This window comes from Sphaerodactylus townsendi, linkage group LG01 (genome assembly GCF_021028975.2).
Source record: "Sphaerodactylus townsendi isolate TG3544 linkage group LG01, MPM_Stown_v2.3, whole genome shotgun sequence".
NCBI classification, from domain to species: domain Eukaryota; kingdom Metazoa; phylum Chordata; class Lepidosauria; order Squamata; family Sphaerodactylidae; genus Sphaerodactylus; species Sphaerodactylus townsendi.
This window is the reverse complement of record NC_059425.1, coordinates 155,955,225-155,977,585: the sequence shown is the minus strand read 5'-3', so window position 1 is coordinate 155,977,585 and position 22,361 is coordinate 155,955,225. Positions and strand designations below refer to the sequence as shown.

Here is a 22,361-nt window from a genome sequence, read left to right as displayed (position 1 = left end):
ATCAGACACAAAGTTTTTTAAAATTATTATTATGTCTTCTGTACATCTTTAAATAGAGAGGAATAACGTAGAGCATCAAAGGAATATTTCCAACAAGCTTCTTCCTTGTGCTTACTAAGAAGGCCTCTAATTTGAAGCTGTTCAGGACACGACAATTACGTTTTCTTTCTGTAATTGCAGCCTCTCGGGATGTCCTATTGCTGCAGCAGAGAAACTGGCTAAAGCTCAAGAGAAGCATCAGGGCTGTGATGCATCAAAATCAAACCAGGCATCAGATCGTGTCTTGAGGTATTAATAGTTGATCTAATGCTTAATAATATACCAGATTAATTGCATAATAAGTTAGCCTGAGCACTAAAAGTGTTACCACCCTTCAAATAAATGTTAGGTTTAGGGCTTCTGGATCTTGTTTTCAACATTTATCTGCCTACCAATATACCCTGGGGGTGGGTGGGTAATGTTTTTTGGCAAATATCAATAAAGCTGAAAAGCTCATTTTTGTCTTAGGCATTGTTTGGTGTAAAGCTGCCTGCTGGAGTTCTGAATCTAAGAACAGTGTGAAAAAAAGTTGATATCTTTGGGAAATAAACTAATATTTACCGGTAAGTCTTGTTTTTTCCAGCAGGCGTTTACTAGTAAATATCAGTTTAAATGAAAAACCAGAAGCCCTATTTTCAAAAACTAGTTCCCCACCATGAATTTGTGATTTTATTTATAAAATAAAATATGCTGATGTATGGGTGACCCCCCCCATCAAAGTATAAATACACATTTATATAGCCTATAGGGTTTTTTTGCTGACACTCTGTTGCAATTAATATTATTCCTGAGGCATGTGAAGCGTTTCTGTCTTGAGCAGAATTTACTGGCATTTGCCTGATATAGTCAACACAGGCATGGTTCTTGAAGAATTTGAGATCTACGTGTCAGAGACCAATGCAAAAGTACTAGTTCCTGTGCTTCAGTATGTATTAGAGAGATCCTCAGCTATCTGGGAAAAAATCCAAGGGAGTTTGAATATAGCATCTGACATTCTATTTTCACTAGGCTTTCTTCCAGGATTCCAGTAATTATTAGTTATTAACTGGATGACTTATATGGTAGTTCTAGATGTATAAATTGTCTGCCGTCCTGATAATGGCATGTGTAATAACAATTTTAAAGGCTTCCATGACACCAGATCAGTCATCTGAAGGAGCTGATACTTTGGCCTTCATGGTCTTTTTAACTTCAGTTTTTGAAGACTAACTGAAAGCTTGGAGGGCCATGCAGATTTTCCCATTTTGAACCATTTCTTTTCATTCAGTTCCATATAGTTCTACCAGACACAGTGATGGTGCGAGTCATTGTGAATGGGGGAAAAAAATCTAAATATGTAGCTTGAAGCAAGATTTGCTTTTAGTTGTTCAAGTTACTTTTAGCCTTTGTGGATAGAGGAAAAAGTGGGGAATAAATATTTTAATAAATTAATATAAAAAAAGTTTCAGTGTCAAAGACATTTGAGTGGTATTATTCATATGGTTACAGAAACTATTATCTGAAAATCTGGTGGTGTTTTAGCCCAAGCAAAGTTTTTGAAATATTCTTTGGGTAATAGTTCAAGAAACATTTCACATCATCCTGGAGAGAGACTTGATAGGGCGACAGATTTTGGCAAGTCTTGGGAAGACCAAAATGAAAGGAAAAAATGAAAGGAAAAAGGACAACACCTAATGACAAATTCTGTTAATGGCGAATAGGGCAACTAGCTAGCCAAATATAGTGAACTTGGACTAATATTTTCTATGACATTTCTACAATGTGAAATGTAAAGGGAAATCGCGGTGAGGATAGTATACAGACATTGGCTTGCAGCCTACAAATGATTTCCTTCATTAGAAGGAAGGGGGAGTTGCTGGTTTGTTCTCCCACTACAGATTTCCAGCTCCCCTTTGATGCTATTCCAGCAGCAGCATTTCTGAGAGCACTAGGTGCTGCAGCAGGAGGGGGAAGACAAGAAAGTCATGGTTTGTGAACAGGAATCCCTTCTGTTTGTGGAAATATCCAGTGGATCCTTGCCATTTACATTCAGTAACTTTTTTTCTAAGTAGCAGTTGTCCTGGTATGCTTTCTTTGTGCTGTGTCCTTTACAAAATTATTTCCTCCCAATAAGTGACATTACATTTGGGTATTATAGTTTTTGTTTGTTCAGAAATGCTGGATATGACCTATCCATTTCTTCCAAGGAAGATCAGGTTCAGAAACAATTAGTTAACAATACACTTCATGCTCTAAATAGATAATAAATACACACAGAAAATTCCCTGATTTTTGATTCCCAGAGAAAACCAAGCAAACCAGCAGTGGTCTTACCATTGCATTGTAACTGAGTTTTTTCAGTGAGAAGTCAGATGTCATACAGAGGAACATTCTTGTCAAAAGCAGCACCTGAGCCTTTGACAGACTCCTCAAATAGATGTTTTGGCAGTTTTGCCTTGCCTCTGGGACTGTCGTGCCTTTCAGATCTTGATAGGAGATCTGAATTACATTGTCACCTCAGACATGACTTCTCAGTTACCTTTTTCTTGTGGAACTGTTTAAGATGAAAATGCTAAAGTTTGCCCTGCAGTGCTTGATTTTATATTTGCTAAGCAAAGTGTGCTCCTGAACCCTTAATGCAAAGAAGAGTAGGGAAGGAGCTGATTTGCATCAACAAGGGGAGGGCAGAGCCAGATAGCTTGACTCTGTCTCTTTTGCGATGCATTTGGAAGTGGGGCAATGAAGACCATACAACAAACGGCATGTCCCTCAATTCCTTCTCTTTTTGACCACCAGCAAGGGAGACAGAGGACAGCAGGAGTAACAGGGAAGAGGGGGGACCTTCTTGAACAAGTATGTGGGGATAAAACATTTACTGGGGGTGGCTAACATTTTCACATCTGTCCCCCCCCCACACACACACACACATACATAGTGGACCCTTCCTTTGTAACTATACTGCAGCTGATCCCTCTGCTCCAGCACAAAGAAGCCAGCGTCTGCTCCAGCCTCTCTCTTTTGTCCCAGCAGCCACCTGGGCGGGAGATCTCCCTGGGCTCAGTAGTTACAAGCTCACCAGTTCCTCCTCTCCCCCTTACTAAACAGTCTCCAGGGCATTTAATTATGTCACTGCTGCTGGACTGAGTCTTTACTATATCCCTTCACATCCTGGTCTGGGAGTTTGCTTTCATCCTACGTATTTTCCCATCCCTTTTCAAGATATTTCATTTCCTTCCTTGTCACAACTGAGAGGCCAGGACTCAGCTTTTTCCTCCCTGTTGACACTCCATAGTTGTAGGAGAGGAAAACTGAAGCGCCTGGGGCTGGGGCTGGGGGCTGGATGATAATAGCAACACAGGGCTCATTTAAGAATGCATTTTATCACAACATTCTTTTCAGCAAAAAAAAGCTTGGACTTTGGGGGGCAGTGCATAATAGAGAAGCAAGTCACCAGCCCTCTGATAAGCAATGACATTTTAGTTTTTCTTCCCCAGGACCACCCTTTCTTTCATCTATTGGTATTAGCAAGTTTCTTAAGGGATTGCAATGTCTTTTATATTCCCCTCCGCAGAAGGAGGCTACGATGTCATCTTGAATCCAGACAGTAGTTTCAATATGCAGGGAGGGGCTGTCCTTGTGGTACAAAATCTGTTTGACATGCAGAAGGTTCCCACCATCCCCAGTAATAGAATCAGAGAGTAGGAGATGTGAAGCAAATATCTACTGGTCGAGTTCCTCCTGCCTGTATTCAAACAGAGCAATCCCTGTTGGTTCTTGATTTTGTGCTGGGTCCCTTGGTCTACGGGTGATTGGGAGCTGTGTCCTGGAAACCACAAGGTGTTTCTATTTCCTTTTTTCAGACCTAGCAAAATGATGATGCCTTTGGCATCAGGAACTGCAGCAGCTGTGGCATGTTGATGGTAGGTTACTTCACATTCCCAGTAGAGAGTTTGTGGTGCCTGAAGAAATATCCCCTTTTCCCTTCTGAGTGGAGTAGGCCCACATTTAAAGCAACTTTTGAAAAGGGGAAAAATCAAATTTGTAGCATATTTGATCCAATATAAGATTGGAATTTGCTCTGACAGCAGAGAACATGACTTTAACTTTGGAAGTTAAAACCTACACAATCTGGATTTTGTTAAATGATTTGTGTCGACAGTGGTACATGTTTGCAGAACCCTATTGAGTTCTGGCCAAATACATTTCTGAAACATAAATTTCTTCCATCATCTTAAAGAAAATCAAAGTGTAAAAGTAATAAGATTTTTGAAGAGAATTTATACCTATATTTTAAATTGACATTTGAAAGAAAAATTATTCTGGAAAGAGAAATGAATATATGTATGTAGAGTTTCTGAAGTGGTCCTCTCCTTGCAGATCAGACACGTGCAATTTCCATGTAAAACGTAGATGAATAAAGTTTGTTTTGCCTAGCAATCCCTTGCACGTGGTGTTTTTCCTTTTTTGTTTTGAGGGGAACATCTGCAAAGCTATGACTACACTAATGTGCTCATATTGAAGATTCTTGCGTTGTCTCGTAGTTTTGCAGACATATCCCTCAAAACAAAAAATGGAAAAATGATACATATGTGGGATTGCTAGGAAAACAAACTTTATTCATCGACTTTTTTACATGGAAATAGTGCAGATGAGCTGCAATCAGAGGAAACTTCCATGGGGAACCTTCATGTAGAATCTCTGTTGCGGCACATAAAATGGCAGGCACGAACGATGGAAATGAAAATAAGAGGTTTGGGTGGGAGAAATAAGACTTTTCCTGTTTGCTTGTGTTTGCTCAGCAGGCATGTCTTCAACCCAGGTGGTGGGGGGAGGGGACAGATCGCTAGTTTAGCAATGTTTGAAAAATCCATGTTGAGAGAAATAAAATGTTTTGAAAACATTTTGGGGAGAACTTCTTCCTCAACATTTTGTGTGAATTTCTTCCTCAAAACAGTTTTTAAAATGTCCTCAATACATTTTATTTCTTCTGTGTGGAAATCACCAAGTGCTACCCTGAGAAGGATGAAATGAGTACATTTTTTCAGACATCTTTTAATAAACAGTTACAAGTCAGTGTGTCAGGGCTGCTATCAGAGATTATTTAGTTAAAGGTTTTGCCTTAATACATTTATTGTTTGCAATCAATTTGTATAACATGGCATTAGTATCCCAGTTTTGGGGATCTTTAGATTAGTATATATACATTTTTTAAAGTCTGCATTCTTCTGGAAGTTTTGGGGGGAAATGTCTTGATTTTTGAGACCTGTTCTAATTTTATATGTGCTTTTGTACCTGTCAGACTCAATTGGACTCACATTCAGGTTCAGCACTCAATGAGTCATAAAACAGACAAGTATTTAAAAAATAGATCCCTGTGAGAAAGGATAGGCTGGCAGTGTGTGAGTGGCCAAAGGTAATTCTGTTAGTTTTGTGACCCAAACCAGGATTCCAGCTCCAGCACTGTAACCTCTTCAGTCACATTAACCCATTTTTAATGGTCTATATTAACTGGAAAAAAGTAGAAATGTAAAATAGGAGATCTCCCAGCTTTTCATCCCACCCCCACCTCCACCCCCCAAGATCCGAAAAGGTGATGCTTCATGTCTAATACATTTCCTAAAACCCAAGTAGAGTATATAGTTCCCGTAGAAACATTAAGTCGAATGGATTTGGGAAGTTGCTAGACAGAATACTTGTCAAAGTATTGTGAATTACATACTGGCTGTGCCTTGCCTGTCCCAATTAAGGTTGTTATTTTTTACTGGGGCAGTTAGAACCTGGAATTGCTGCTCCTTTGGCACAGATAATGGCATAGAGAGCCCCCTGGCTGTGTGTAGAATCCCAACTATTACGTTCATTCCCTTCTTTCCTAATTAACAGGGGGGGGGAACTTCTTATTTTGGGTTTTAATCGGATGTTAGCCACATACATGGTAATTATAATTCATTTGCTCTGGGCTGTTGTTGAAGAAATGTGTAAGCACAAAAACAAAAAATATATTGCACTGTTACCTCTTTAATGCTGTAAACAAATTAATAGAAATGTTATTATCAGGGCTACACATTTTATATTGTGTCTAACACACTGTACATGTTCTTAATTTCTAGGCCCATGTGTTTTGTTAAGCAGTTGGAGATTCCTCAATATGGCTACAGAAACAATGTCCCCACCACAACACCCCGCTCCAACTTGGCCAAGGAACTAGAGAAATACTCTAAGACTACGTTTGAATATAACAGTTATGACAACCATGCATATGGCAAGAGAGCCATAGCTCCCAAGGTGCAGTCCAGAGATATATCCCCCAAAGGATATGATGGTATGAGGTGCAAACTCTTTATACATCAAAAACAAATTTTACACCAAAGAATGTCGAGGGCTGTGTCTACATAATGAATATGGTCATGCTCATATAATATAGTAGAAATCTACTTATTTCACATGCTTGATGCAGTAAAAATATTACATGTATAGTTATTTTGATACATCAGAAGTTGTACAATTTGATTGATTTTTCTACTGCTGCTAATTCTATGTTGTAACTTGATCTGTCAGGTTGAGGAAGCTGGGGTGCAGTTTTGTATCATATTGTGTACTCTAGACCGTAACCACAGAGTCACCACATAAAAAAGATATGACTTAACTAACAGGAGACAGATTGTAAATTCAGAAAAGGGCAAATCCTGAATAGATAAGCATATTTCTGTTGTATTGAAAGACTTGACATGATGACCATATTCCCTAAAACCTGTTTATAAAGGCATATTAAAAATGAGCAAGTATGGGGCAGTTATTATTGTTGGACTAGGACCTGGGATACCCAGGTTCAAATCCCCACTCACACCATGGAGTTTTGCTTGGGCCAGGCACTCATCCTCAGCCCCGATCCTGACTAGTATTTGGATGGGAGACCTACATGGAATAGCAGGGGCGTGACACAGAGCCAGGAAATGGCAAACCCTATGGGGTTACTATAAATCAGCTGTGACTTGATGGCAAAAAATCCGTTTATTTTGTATCATGCTTGCTTTAGCATTTGTTGTCCTGGCAGAAAGAGTTTGTTGTAGAAACTGATTATGGCACCTTGTGGTGTAGCATCAGTTTTAATGCTACCAGCAAGGGGATTCAAGGGTTATATATTATGCAAAGATAATGTGCTTGTTCTCTTGGGATAAGAAATGGAAATATTGGGCCTTACTGCACTTCTAACACTTCTATTAGTCTCTTTAAGTATGTGCCAAAACTCTGCCTTCATTATCAAATTCTTGTTGACTATTCAGTAGAATACCTGAAATGAAGGTATATCTCCTGACCATGATGATTACTCCCCCCCTTCCCCTCCCCCCGTTTATGACAGAAGTTTGAATAGGAAGATTTTTTAGTCCAGTTAGTGGGCAAGATGCAGGGAGCGGAAGCAAAGTCTGCAATGCAAGGGGTCATTTTGTATTTGGGTATGTGTGACTGAATATATATGCATCTCTTGGTAAGCGAAAGAAATGGCCAAGTAAGAATCCTAACCTCGTTTTAAATCAGTCCACTACAGGCCTAATATAGTTAGGATTATAAGTATTCTTTTGTTAAAAAGCAAAATAAAATTTATTTCATTTCTGTTCGGGAAGAGTAAAAGCTAAAGATATGTCCAAATGGGTGCCTCACACAATGTCTGCTCCTTGCTTTAGCACAGAAGCAAAATCCAGAATAGCCAGTACTATCGGACAGGGGCTTTGTACAACCAGAGCACATGCATGCTATGTTTGGACTGTACCAATCTGGAAATTATTTGTGTTTGATGTGTTGGAGGGAGAGAAATGTATAATATAAGATGTAGTGTTGCCAGGATTACAACTTGTCTCCAGGTTACAGAGATCAGCTTCCCTGGAAAAGATGGCTACTTTGGAGGGTGGATTCTGTGGCATTATATCACACTGAGACCCATCCCCTCCCCAAACCCCACCCTCCCCAGGCTTCATACCCCAAATATCCAAGTATTTCCTAACCGAGAGCTGCCGACTCTAGGTACTGCTGGCCTCCTAGGGTAGATTGCAGGGATGGCTAAATATTCTCACCTCCCACCTTGATACAGTTGAGGTTAATTTGAGTGAATTTTACCAGTCATAAATGATTGTGTTTATCAGAGCAGGAATTTGTCTTTCACTTATGTTCCTATGTAAAATTACAATATGGGGTAAGATAGAGATCATGGAATAGTAGTGTATTAGTTTTAATTAATAAATTGAATCAGCATTAATCAGCTTGTTAATAAAAGAATATTTATGAATTTAAAAATTGCATCTTAGGAGAGGCGTTTCCTCATTATGGGAGAGGGGGGATTAAGTGGAAAGCCATTCCAAGGGGGAATCAGCTATATTATATTATATTACCAAAGATGCTTCCCAGTCATTGTGAATTTCGTTTTTAGTTAATAAAAAAGATCTTTAATCAATCTAAATCTAAGTAATGGGCACCCCAATCCACAATATGAGGCAGCTGGGATAGTGCCACTACTGTGCCACCCCACCACCTCCAAAGGGCTTTCCGGCAGCACAGTAAAGCAGATGTTTTTTTAAAACCACCACTGGAAAGCCCTCAATAGAGCTAAATGGATTTATACCACCCAAAAGGGTGGCATAAGTTTAAGCCCTGGGCTGGAGCGTAACTGCCCACAAAGCTTCATCCCTCGGAATGCCCTAGTCCCCCCTCCACCATCATCTGATCAGATGCCAGCACAGCTCCACAGTGGCCCCAACTTCCAGATTTGGCACCACGGAGCTGAGGGTCAGCCAGTTGCTGGCGTCTTTCCCCCCCTCTGCTGCAGGAAGTGCCCCTTATGCTGCCGAGGGGGCAAACATGTTGGCGCAGGCCCACGCTGACTCCACAACTAAATGCAGCCACCCAATAGGATTAGACTGTAAATAACTAGGTTTCATATTCCACCTCCTTCTGCATACACTCTATACTAATCATTCTTCTGAATCACCGATATAGTATGTTATGTATAACAAACTTCTATACACACACACACACACATATATTTAAAAGACTTTCTTCTGCAGGCAAATTAGTGCAGTGCAGTCTGGAATTGAACTTCCAATATTCTTAATTTAAACATTTTTCACGGAAATGAAAAAGATGTAGATAAAACCTCTCTATCTCTCTTTGATTCTTTTGATATTTTAAAAGGATGAGAATGTAATGGAAAGCAAGGCCAGGAAGGATGTTGTCTGTAAAAGTACCTGAGCATGTTAATACCACAAACCCTCATCTAGTCCACCCGTGAATTTCACTTCAAAAAGCAGAGCAAAAGATGGTGACCGAATTACGATTTTGCTTTATTAAGTCAATTTATGCACTAGTTTCGTAAAACAGATATCAAAGACTTTTTGAAGAACGAGGGGGATTTTGAAAAGGATTACAGCTATTGTATATATGCCTTGAAGCCTTCACACAGAAGAAGTGCCCTGGATTGTCTTCATTGAATGTATAAATTAAGGCATAGACAGGACCAGAGATTTAGCCTTTTAGGACCTCAATTCAGGAAAGAGATGAAGCATTCTTAGTGAAGCCCTCGAGCCTAAAAATATGCTTAAGTGTTAGGCTTAATGAGGATTTGTTGCTGGATTATAATCGATGGAGGGCAGCGAAATGAGAGTTATAGTGCTATCCTAAAGAGAATTACGCTCTACTACATTCATTAAACTTCAGTGGACTTAAACATGTGGAACTCAGTTCAAGATTGTGCTGTTAGTTACCTCCACTGTGTGGGTTGAGATAATGTTTTAATAAAAGTCTGACTAGAAACTGGTTTGTGTTGAATGGGGCCTAAACACATATATAGTCCTAGTGGTATCCATATTATTAATGTTTTATACTTATGCTGCAAAGTAAATTCTGACACAGTTCCTTCTCTTATCCATTCTCTGCTATTTAGAGTAAGATCAGAAAAGGAGGGAAAGAGGAAAATTAAAAAAGGAATAATTGTGACATTGTTAAAACATAATCATTTGACCTTGAACTAATGACTTGATCCTAGTGCTGCTGCTATTACTGCTCTTGAGCGTGTTTATCTGGTACCTAGACTATATTAGTGGATGTCTAGAACATAATGACACTGTTTGCAATCCTGTAAACACTTCCCAGAGAATAAAGTGGAACATAGTTCCTGAGTAGATCTGCTTGATTCCATTGTCCATGCCTAGAGAAACCAGGCCTGCAAAAGTTGTGACCAAACAAAATATACACAGCCTGTGGGAGCCGAACAGACGCTTAGGTCTGATATCAGTCTCTTCTTTCTGCATACTAAGACTGCTTCATGTTACTTTTGTATATGTATGCATACATCTTTTATGTGCACCTACAAAATCAGTTTCAGTTTCTTTATGGATTGCTGTGATATCTGCTTTTTAAAATTATGTTTCAGGGTTTTCTTGAGAACAGAAACAAACGTGTTAACTAGGAATAAAATTTGCTGCCTTGTATAGTGTAAAACAGCACTGAGTTAAAGTTTTTTCCCCCACTTCAAAGATGTTCATTCTCTGAATAACAACAACCCTGTCTCTGAGCGTATGTTCTGGTTTTTTTAAAATCAGTATTTTGTAAGGATCTTTATAGGTGAGGTACCCAGAGGAAGAAAGGTTTACACTATGAATTTGTTTTTCTCTGACATTCCTAAACATCTCTGATTAGTGTAGGATCCAGAAATTACACAGGAGTTCATACTGTCAAATTATTTAAAGTGAAACTAGAATTACAAATAGAGTCAAGTATTTGATGTATGAACTACTGGATGTTTGAGTTCTTATTTAATATTGAGGCATGGTTTGTGTCAAAGAGCATCATGAAAAATGACAGGCAGATGATATATTTAACAAAAATGCAAAATAGTGAGTGATGGGTATGTGTGTTTTTAATACAGTTCTAACACACAGGAAAGTGCACAAGCAAAAAGGTTCTTAAACCCAAAAAGCTTGATGAATTAGCATTTTTAAAACTCATTTCCTTGTTCTACATCATACAGGATGTGTAAGTAGAATAGTCCATCCCTGAGAATCCATTTATAGTTAAGTGTAATTAGTTTCCTTTTATTGCCTAGCTTTTTATGTTCCAGAACCACTTAAGCCTTAATAAGGCTAGGTTAGTGGTCACAAAATTGTGGATGCCTCATTATAAACCTGAATGAGTGCTTTAACAAACACAACATTTATTTAAAGGCAAGAAAAACCAGGAGTTCTGAAAAAACATTGTTAACCAATGAAAATATATTCAATAGATGCTTAAGTCTCTAAGATCTAACTCATGAACTCCCAGAAGATCTGGATGTCAAGAAAATGCCCCAACAAATATATAGCTCTGAGGCAGGATACTTTTTAAATGAAATAAATTTTATTCAAATTTACAGAAAAGTAATACATTTTTAATACATTAGTTCCATATTTCTAAAATAATAATAGTGATAACACATGTAACTTAACTTATATAATCAACTTCAACTTATCATCCTCTGTGCATCTCTTTTAATTCATGACTTCCTACTTTTTGTAGCCAGGACATTATGAAACGAAATATAGTTTTCCTTGCCAGAATTTTTACTCACATCTTCTAATCAAAAATCAAATTTATAAAACTTCTATCCCCCTAATAATTATTCCATTTTTAATTCTACACTTCTATTTTTCCTTAAAAAAATCCAACAATTGCTTTTCTGTTATTAAAAACCAAATTAATATATTTAATCCAACATTCTCAGTCCTCCCTAAGGTTACTCATTGGTTTATCTTGTCAATCTAGGGGTCTGCAACCTGTGGTTCTCCAGATGTTCATGGACTACAATTCCCATCAGCCCCTGACAGCATGGTGGGATTTGTAGTCCATGAACATCTGGAGAGCCGCAGGTTGCAGACCCATTACTATTACTTGCTATTCTCTTATCTCAGGTATAATTGTAAATTTCTAACTGTTTGCCCAGATTATTCTGGCTGCTATAGACAAATATTTAAATAAATCTTCAGATTTAATATTTTTAGAATTATCTGTAAGATCCAAAAGATATAATTCGGGAATCAAAGGAAACTTTTGTCACAGAATTTTACATATTTCTTTAGTTGGAGATCAGTTGTAATTCCAGAAGATCTCCAGGCTTCACAAAACTAAAAACAATATAGGTCTAGCTCAAACACTCGCCTGTACCAACAGAACCACAGTTCAGATTTTTGTGCCATGCTGGTGGTGGCAGCTGCTGCTAAAGCAACTTTTTAAAAAAATCTGCACAGCCAATCAAATCTCCAGTAGACAATCAGAAAGTTTGCTAGACAAAACCCCTACATGATTCCACCCACTTTGCAAAAATACTTGGCAGACACCTTATTCCAGGTACCCTGCTCTAGGGGTTAATGTTGTCATACTAGAAGATAACAAAATAACAAGCATAGTTTATCTGATGTAAGAAATGCACACTGGGTATGTCTCTATGAAGACATTTGTTTTGCTTCCCAACCCTCTGTAACAAAGAACTTCTCTTCCCAAAGAAAACCCGCATTTTGTAATAAATAATGTTCGGGAGGAATGTCAAATGCAATAATTTTTGCACATTTCCACAATGTCAGATTCTCTTAAAATAAAAGTCTTTATTAGGGATTTATTTTTTAAAGGACTGTGAAAAATCAAATTAGGACTCTCAAATCAGAGTGTTGCTTTTACATTTACAAATGCTTCAAATCAGTTTCAAGCAATCAAACCTATCATTCAAGCTCTCTGTTAGGGAAGCCTTGCCCTTCAGTCTGAAGAGGTACAACCAGAAACAGGTTTACCGCTGTATTTCCTATTTGTAAGCACAAGGCTTTAGTTAAATGTGTTGAGGGGAGAGTTTTACTTTAAAGGTCTTACCCATGTACACATTTAAAGCTTTTCATCCAAACATTTTTTTCTCCAAACTCTCCCGAGGATTGCTAATAACATTTTTTTTAAACAGACCCAACCTAAATAACAAAAAAACAAATAAAAAGATCCGTACAAGTTTTTCTTTCTATGCTCCACCCACTGGAAATCTTGTGCTCATAATTTTAATGGAATTTGGTCAGAGAACAATTATACTTTTACGCAAGGGTTGTTATTTTTCTTATGTTTAGGATTCCACAAACAATTTATCCATTAGAAATATAACAGCACCAATCCATTATATGTCCAGTTGTTAAGAACTGGCCATGCCTGGTTTTGGCCTGGGAACTTTATGCAAAATTCACCAAGCTTCTAACGAGTGCAAGGAAATGAGGTATACATACCTTGCTAAATGTGATTTGTGTCTTCTATATAGAAACTTGCACATCTAGGACAGAGTAATCTGAAACCTTGTCTGAAACCATATTTCTGTTTGTTTGAAAAGTGCCTTCTTCAGACACTGATGCATCTTTCACAAAATCCCAGATTTCTAGAACATTTAATTGCATTGAAACTTACCAGGAATGTAGTCAGATAGCTGATAGATATAGGCCCTTTCTGCATGGGCCAAAATCAACGCCGTTGGGCAGGTAAAACACTGTTTTGGCAGGGACCCTTTGCACAGGCGCCGCTGCCAAATCGATGCAGCAGCGCTCTGTTCCCACCCAAATGGTGTTTTCAAACTTCACTTGGGGAGCGAGGTTTTTCGCAGACGCCGGCTTCCATTTCCTTCTGTCGTGTTGAGGAGGCCAGGAGACACGCCTCCTGGCCTCCGATTCCAGGGTTGTCGCTCTGGCCGGGGGGGGGGGGCGTGTCCCCTGGCCTCCACAATGCGCCGGAAGGAGACAGGAGGTAAGCAGCGTTTGGGAGCGGCGCAGCCTGTGCGAAGGTTGCGCCGCAGGTCCCATGGGAGTGCAGCATAACGGTCCCACGGGGGTGCAGCAGCATAAACTATGCCACAGCACCCCCGGAAGCTGGCCGTGCAGAAAGGGCCATAGATATCTGTACCTGAATAACAAAATAAATACCTAGTTCAATGAGCTTCTGGGGTAACCAGGATCCTTAACAGTTTGCTCCCTATGTCCCTTCTACCCATTGGTTCTTAATGAGCGACAGCCTAGCCCTGCAAGTGGGTGCAATTGTCAGATGGTGCCATTGTAGCTACAAAGGCACTTCCCTCAAAACAAAAAAAAGTGTGCTGGACCTCCAGGGAACACACATTTTATTGCTGAACGTTTGAGATAGAAATAGCAAGCAGATGAGCTGCTAGCCGAGGAAATCTCCATAAGAACAGTCTGCAAATGGTGGTGGCTGCCCAGAGGCTCATGAAACTTGCAGAAAATGGCAGCTGCAACCTGCTGCAAAAATGAAAGTAAGAGCTTGAGAGGTGGCGGGGAAGGAAGCTGGAAAAGAACCGTTTTGACCGGCAGTGCTTTTTTTGTCTGGGTTGTACAGACCAAAAAAAAAAAGCGCCCTAACAGGTTTTCTTTAAATGTCTACGAGACATTTTATTTGTGCTGTGCAGAAAAAGCCAGTGTTCACACCCTGCCCCTGGTTGCCATGACTCGAGTCTGATTTGATTCGTACTATTAACTTAAAAAAAAACAACCTTAAGTTATACAGTCCCAAACCTCTGTCTGTTATTTCTAGACTGATTCGCAGTTGATCACCTGTGTAAAATATAGCTCTACAGCAGTAATGTTTCAGGATCTGCACAATCCAAGGAGACACATTCCACATAGGAACTATAAATGTTTCAGGGATATAGGGCCACCAAAGATTAGATTAATCACCAAAATGGGAAGATGTGGCATGTTTAGAATTTATAATTTGTAATACTAATTTGTCTATCTTATTGCAGATGCCTGCAATAAATTACATATTAGGAAAACTTTTTTGTACAAAAAAGTACTGGGAATTACATTATTAGCTGTTGAATGCTCATATAGGATAGATTCTTAAAGTAAAGAATTAGACTCGTAGTTAACAGGAAGAAAAAGATATGCAAAACATTTTTCCAAGTACTGTGTACAGGTGACCATTCTATGGCTTTGTAAACATTTGCTTAGAGCATTAGTAAGAATAAGGCATTTATTGCTGTGCATCACTGGCAGAGGTAAAACAAACTGTGTTACGGTTATATTTATATTTGCGGAGTTGTGAGGCCAGTGGTGTTTGGGAGTAGCACCGACCAAGTAAAGCTGTTTGCATAGTCAGGAAGTGAATTGAAGTGAAAGCCATTCTGAAATCTTGTGGCATAATATTGACCAAATAGTTAGTTCTAGCATGGTCACTTTTAATCTATTCAAATTTGATGCTTCAATAAATAGGCAAGCTCTCAGTCTGAATTCTCCCCTTGGTTTACATAGAGTAAAAGCATACATGTATATATTTAATGTTGGATTCATGTTCATAATAATGTTCATATTAATTCAGGTTTGTCCTGAGAAAGAGCTGAAGGGTCAGACAGACCTTTTCAGAAGTATTGCTTAGAACCTTTGTGATGTTTGTCTTTTTTATCATACGTATTTCCCTTCCTTTTCTACCTGAGCTTTCCATCCCATGTTGATGCTTTCTCAAAATGAGTTGGCAGGAGTGGAGGAGGTAGGGCAGAGTGTCGTGAAGGGAGAGTAGGTTGGATGATCGGCACGTGGTCCCAGGTGCAGCAAAAGTCAGATTGTAGGAAAGGCAGCCAAGCTTACCAGCTCGAGGGTTTATCACAAGAGGGTGTTATTTTATTATTTCCGTTAGGCTTCCAAAACATTTAAACACTATACTGAGGGGATCAAGCACATTATCTTCTTATCGCCATGTCACTTTTCCACATTTTTCCTAGGCAGCACTTCAAAGGAAGTCTGTTGCAGGTTGCATCCATGCAGCAAGCATTCCCGTTTATGAATTCATTACTGCTGCAAATGCAGAAGCATTAACATTAGCAGCCATCTCCCCCTGCATTGTTTCCTCATGGTACCCACTGGAGAGTTTTTGAAGACTTTTTTTTAAAAGATACTTGCCGCAACAACATAGCTGTTGATTTTTTAAAAAGCCTTCAAGCCGTCAAATGATGTGGTGAAGGAAATGGCTATGTGGGGCTGATTGCAGGAATTACCGTGTTTTCCCGAAAATAAGACCTACCCCAAAAATATGCCCGATTTTTCTGGATTTTTGGCTTAAAATATAAGCCCTACTCCAGAAATAAGCCCCGCCGGTAGTTACAGAGCAGGATATTGTGATCCAGCAGGGTCACTGCCAATGAGGATGCAGCTTGCATCACACATGACAGGGAAGCAACAGGGCTGCTGAGAGCCCACCTTAATGAATTGTGAAGGTACCGTATTCCCCCGAAAATAAGCCCTACCCCGAAAATAAGCCGTAATGCATCTTTTGGTCCAAAAATTAATATAAGACCCTGTCTTATTTTCGGGGAAACACAGTAGCACTGAGCTGGGCAGGACCTTTGAAATGTGCCTGGTGTGTTATCATGTTTGGACAGCGTTTTTTCCCCAAAAGATCATAACAAAATGGTTGTGCAGTCCTTCGCCAAAGCACAGGAAAAACATTCACGTGGGTGCAGCCACCAAGCAGGTGTTTGAGCTAGCTGACATTTTATTACTGTGGAATAAACATAGTGTGTGACCATGTGTGTGTGTTTGTGTGAGCGTGTGCATGTGCCTTTTAAAAGCCCTCATTGTTTCATGCACAGTGCACACTTCGGTTGCTATAAATCTGATTTGTGTGTCACTGCAGTACACTATACAGGCTATTACTTGCCTTCTTTTGATATTGCATTCAGGTTTCTTGTGTAGAGTAGCTATACTCGAATATAAAATCATCAGGGCTGATTTTTTTCCCCCTTGCTTCTGCTTCTTTTAGTAGACTTTGCAGTTCTATACGAAATACCCTTCTCTGCAGATTGCATTGCTTTCCTTGCGTGTGCGTAGATGTCAGCTTTTTTAAAAAAGTCTTTCTTGTCTTATTTCTTTCCTGCAGCAAAACGTTACTGTAAGAATTCAAGCCCAACTAGCAGCACAACCAGTAGTTATGCCCCTAGCAGCAGCAGCAACATGAGCTGTGGGGGAGGCAGCAGCGCCAGCAGTACCTGTAGCAAGAGCAGCTTTGACTACACCCACGACATGGAGGCAGCGCATATGGCTGCCACGGCTATTCTGAATCTTTCCACGCGCTGCAGAGAGATGCCTCAGAACCTCTCCACGAAACCTCAGGATCTCTGTTCCAGGGTAAAATATACACATTCCTAGATGCATTTTATTTGTTTTTACATGGATTAAATGTAACTCTCTATTGCACTGGCCTATGCACCCATGATAACTTCAGTTGCCACTTTTAATTCTTCTTATTCTGCAAATAAATTTAAAAATTTAAATCTTGCAATTTTGCGGCAGTAGGCCAACAGTGAGCAGCTGAATCTAGTCATAAGAAGTGGGCAACAATTTAAGAAAAACTGTCTTATAAGGGGGAACTGTTGAAAATACAAATGTTGTTCAAATGAATTGAACAGTGCCTTAAGTGTTTTGTTATATCAGGGATCTGCAACCTGCGGCTCCCAGATGTTCATGGGCTACAATTGCCATCAGCCCATGCTAGCAGGGACTGATGGGATTTGTAGTCGATGAACATCTGGAGAGCCGCAGGTTGCAGACCCCTGGTTATATTAAGAAAGACGTTAGAATATAGTCATTTTAGAGGATGAATTATTTCTTGGAAATAAGGGTATTGTGCCACAGCTGAAGAATAAGGCCTGTGTTCTGTGCACTAAAAGATCTCTTTTGGATAATTTACAGTGGATATTATATCAATATGAATGGGAGACCTGAAGGACTTGGGGGGGGGGGGGAATTTACTGGTTTTTCTTTATTGGCTTCCATTGCCCCTTGTTGCCCAAATACCTCCCTGCTGGTCCTTTTTTTTTACGCCTTTCCCTGCCTTCTTCTTTTCTTTTTATCTTTCTGAGTTCCCTTCCTCATCATCTAGTTTCTCTTCAGTCTTTTGTTTGCTAAAATGTAAACTTTTGCATATTGTTATTGTGACTCTTGATTATCATTTCTGATGGAATTAGGATGCAATTACAAGCAATTTGTAAGACCTTAGGATTCTCATATTGAAAGCTATATCACAGCTGAGACTCTGAAATGCTTTTGTCAGTTGTACTGCTTATAAACACACAACTTGGCAGTCAGGTGACCCTGCATACTGGCATTTCCTCATCACTGCTTTTGGAAAGACTCTTGCATTTACTGATTGTGAAGCCCTGTTCCTGGCCTCTTGCCTTGGCCATTCATGCTGCTGGGTCTGTTAGCAAGGCTGTTGCCTTCCCAGAGTTTGGAAGTCCACTTCCCTGGCGATCTGTCAGTGCCTACCTTTGGCTGGTGCAGGTGACACCAGGTTGTCATCAGTCAATGACATCATTAGCCTTGCTGGGACAAACCCAGGTCAAATCCCACCCTCAGTAGCTACTTCCAGCATTGCTTTTCCCCGTGTCAAGTGAGTGCCTGCCAGTCTGATTGTCAAGTTCAGCCTTGTGGTGCCCAGGCCTATCCTTCCGTGGCAAGTTCAAGCTAGGCATTGGCCAAGTCCAGGCTGGACAGTGACTCCACCTGAGTGGTGGACTCAGTGGGGTGTAATGGTTAAGAGCAGGTGGACACTAACCTGTAGGACTGGGTTTGATTCCCTGCTCCTCCACATCAGCGGCAAAGGCTTATCTGGTGAACCAGATTTGTTTCCCCACTCCCACATTTCTGCAGGGTAACCTTGGGCTAGTTATAGTTCTTTAGCCCCACCTCTTTTAGCCTCACAAGATACTTGCTGTGGGGAGATGAAAGAAGTTTGTAAACCCCTTCGAGCCTCCTTAGTGGAGAGAAAGGGTTGTGTGTGTAAATTCAGACTCTTCTCCAGACGCTGAATTGTGTCTTCTGTGGTCGGCAATGGGAGCCTGAAGAATACACTAGACCATAAATAGTGTTTGAACAAGGCACCAAACCATCCCATTTTGGCATTAGACTAGTCTTCTGATTGAATAAACCTGTAGTCTGTGGTATGTTTCTGAATAATCTTGCCCCAAAAATATCAAATGTTGTCCTACATGTTTTTATTAGCCACATCTTACAGGCTTTGGATAGCAGTAACAATGTTGTATTTGCTTATTTATTTATTATATAGGAAGTTATATAGGAAGCATTTATGCTATACTAAAAATTGTGATCTCTTCATAGATTAATAACCACTAGCAATTATGAAGGCAGTTTATTGAAAATAAAAACACCAAGGTCATGTATTCAAATAACTAATTTCTTTATTTTATTGCAAAGGAATTTCATTTTTTTTATTTCAGTACTTGAAGAGATACAGCATAGATTGGGGATAAAAGTAATGTTTCTATGTGAGGCCACTAGATGGCTGTGCAGACCAACACAAGGAAAAATATTGTGATTATGTAGGAACTTCAGGGATTGCTGATGTGTTTTGCTTTTCTCAGTGGGGGTGGGGATGGTTTGATTCTTCCTGTTCTTTAACAAAGAAAAATGATTAGGTAGCTTGAGCAGCAATTATTAGAACAACTAATGCCATTTCAGACAAGTGGGAAAAGCTTTGTTTTCACACACACAAATTACCCCCTCCCATTCATTTAATATCCTACAGAAAACAAGAAAACTTTTCAGGCATGGGTTCAGTAGTAGGTTATCAGTTTGGCATGTGTGTCTCAGATTCAATCCCAGGCATCTTTGGTCAATAGATCCGATAGCCAGTGATTCAAAAAATGGTCCCCTGAGACTGTGGAAACCCACTGCCAATCAGAGTAAATAATATTGACCTAGATAGGCATGTGAGTCTTAGTATAAGGCAACTTCCCATGACCTTGTGTGCCAGTGTTTATGAAAAAATATTCAACTTGGTTTGGGTGAAAGGAAAGGTTATGCCACTGAAGTCTTTCTTCCCAGGTACTTTCTGCTTAATGTTGCAAGAGTACTTCCAGGATGGTAAATTCCACACAAAATGGCCATCATGAAGGGAATCAGGTTTAATCTATTTGAGAAGATATCCAAGTAGAATTGTGGTATAATTTATCTAGGTAATTTAAGCACAAGAAGGTTTCTCTTGAACTGTCTTGTGGAAACCTTTAGTACATGCAGAAAGTAAAAACAACAGCTTTTACACAAAGCTGAAAATTTTCCCCAGAAGAAGAATTTCTTTCTTCAAATATAAACTGCTGTGTGAATTTTGTGGTTTTTTGTACTTATCTGTCACCATCCCAGTATGTTATCACCGGCTTTTGGAGAACCAAGGTTTGAAAGAATGGTTTTTTGCTCAATTTATACAAAGGTGGTCGGGAAACAGGGCAGTAAAAAAAACCCCTCACTTTCCTTGCATGCCTTACTCCACACTTCCTCATTTGCTTCAGGGAATGTCAGTACCAGTTTCTTTTTCCCAAGCTGAGATGATTATAAAGGAAGACTTTGTAGAGAGCAAAGGCATGTTAGAACTGAATGCCTGTGATGGGGTGTCTGTGTGATTTGATTGCATGTCCACTTTATGTGAAGGTGGCAAGTACATTGCAAAGATCTTTCTGGGCTTCTGGGGGCCAACTCGCCGAAACTGCCCTTTGATGTTACTGATTGAGAATGGTACGTTTTGTGTTTATTGACTAAAACTTTTTTTTCCGTGTTTGTGATTCTGTCGATGCTAGCATGTGAATGAATGACTTTTCTAGTGTTGCTGTAGCTCATTCTTGGCTATCACAGTCTTACAGATCTTGAGTCAGATAACTAGACCGGTCAAGAAAGAATAATCAAGAGAATGGGGGGGAAAACAAGGAAATGTGTTTTAATATAGATTTTCTTAATGTACATCTTTTTTTAAAAAAAAGATGGGAGGACCCGGTATGTGGAATTGTGAAAATTCCATTTAACGAAAAAACGCTCAGGAGAGAACGAGATGCAGTTGTTATCATGAGTCTGTTTAAACAACCAGATTATAAACCAAAACAAAATGGTATGAAAATGGCTAGAACTAAACTATTTCTTTCTCCTTCCCTCTCTCTCTCTTAAAACAGAATCCTGACATGGAAGTGGATGAAAATGGAACGTTAGATCTTAGCTTGAACAAGCAGAGGCAACGGGATGGTTGTTGCACTATTTTGACGCCACTGGAACCCATGTCACCACAACAACAGGCTGTGATGAATAACAGGTGTTACCAGCTGAATGAAGGTGACTGCTGGGACTTGCCAGTGGACTACACAAAAATGAAGCCTAGTACGATAGACGAAGATGATTCAAAAGAAATTAATGTATGTCCCTTTCATCCTTCAGCTTCTCCTTTCAACTTTAGTTGTCTTTATCTGTGTGATTTCTAAAAACGAGGGGATAATAGCTTGCAGCCAAGGACAACTTTGCGCTATTTATTTATTTTTTAAGGCAACATTGATAACCGATTTACGATAAATTGTATTCTTAACTATTCTGTTTGTTCTCATTGAATTTTAATTCAGTTTGAGCAGATGAGATATAAATTACCCATGTCCATTGCATTGTCCAATTTATTTATGAATCAGCTGACAACAGTGTTTTTTTTCCAAACACTGAAACTTGCTTAAGTGCTGCTATATTTAAGGAAATCTTTGGAACTTGAAGAAATGCACATTTCAGAATAGTCATTGGGGCATGTCACTTAATATAGCACCCCTCTTCCTTCTTGTTGCTTTGATAACTCAGTAAACCTGGACCTGAAAAGTGTAGTAAAAACAGATAACAGAGTGCATCATTAGTGACCATGTTTTGTGTCCATAGTTTTTAAACTCATAAACATGCAAGATGTTTTCAATCACTTCTTGGGAAGGATTCTCTTGATTGTCATCAGTACAGATTTATTTATGATGCTATATATATTTGTCAAGTCTCTACTCTTCCTAGTATAAGCATGATTTTACAGTCTCAGGCTTCCTAGTAATATAAGCATGATTTTACAGTCTCAGGCTTTCGTGTCATAGACTTCGGTGGCAATACATTTTGATTGTCTGGACTTTGGCGCACTCTTTCTCTGTGGCAGTTTAAATCTCGTTTTATTTTGTGCAAAAAATTATGGTACAGCTTTTTTAAAAATCTTAGCTACATAATGGGTATGCTTTGTATATGTTATTATTAAAAGAGAAAAAATAGGGGATGGAGGATATGCAGAGTACAGATGGAACACTTTAATTTTTTGCTTAGACCACCATCTACAGGAATTTTTGAGTCAGTGCACATCAATAGATGAATCTTGAATGCACTGTATTGTGAATTATAAACTATTATACTAAGTAGAGAAATCTATAAAGGGCTGTTATATTGTTCCTATATATGACTAAAATACTATGGTTTCTTCCAGTTCATTTTTTACCTGGACATTTAATTATGTGA

At 39.3% G+C, this 22,361-nt stretch overlaps 1 protein-coding gene across 19 annotated transcripts in view; it reads left to right on the top strand.

The window, feature by feature from the left end:
- The window catches only part of MYT1L (myelin transcription factor 1 like), a 429,027-nt gene that overhangs the window by 334,966 nt on the left and 71,700 nt on the right, over positions 1-22,361 (top strand). For 18 of the 19 annotated variants that reach the window (XM_048497977.1, XM_048498053.1, XM_048498045.1 and 15 more), the window contains 4 exons: positions 181-288; positions 6,126-6,337; positions 16,939-17,186; positions 21,017-21,253. In XM_048497977.1, coding sequence (XP_048353934.1) covers positions 181-288; positions 6,126-6,337; positions 16,939-17,186; positions 21,017-21,253 — 805 coding nt within the window. The remainder of the gene's footprint in view (positions 1-180; positions 289-6,125; positions 6,338-16,938; positions 17,187-21,016; positions 21,254-22,361) is intronic. The other variant, XM_048498079.1, reaches the window with a different exon arrangement.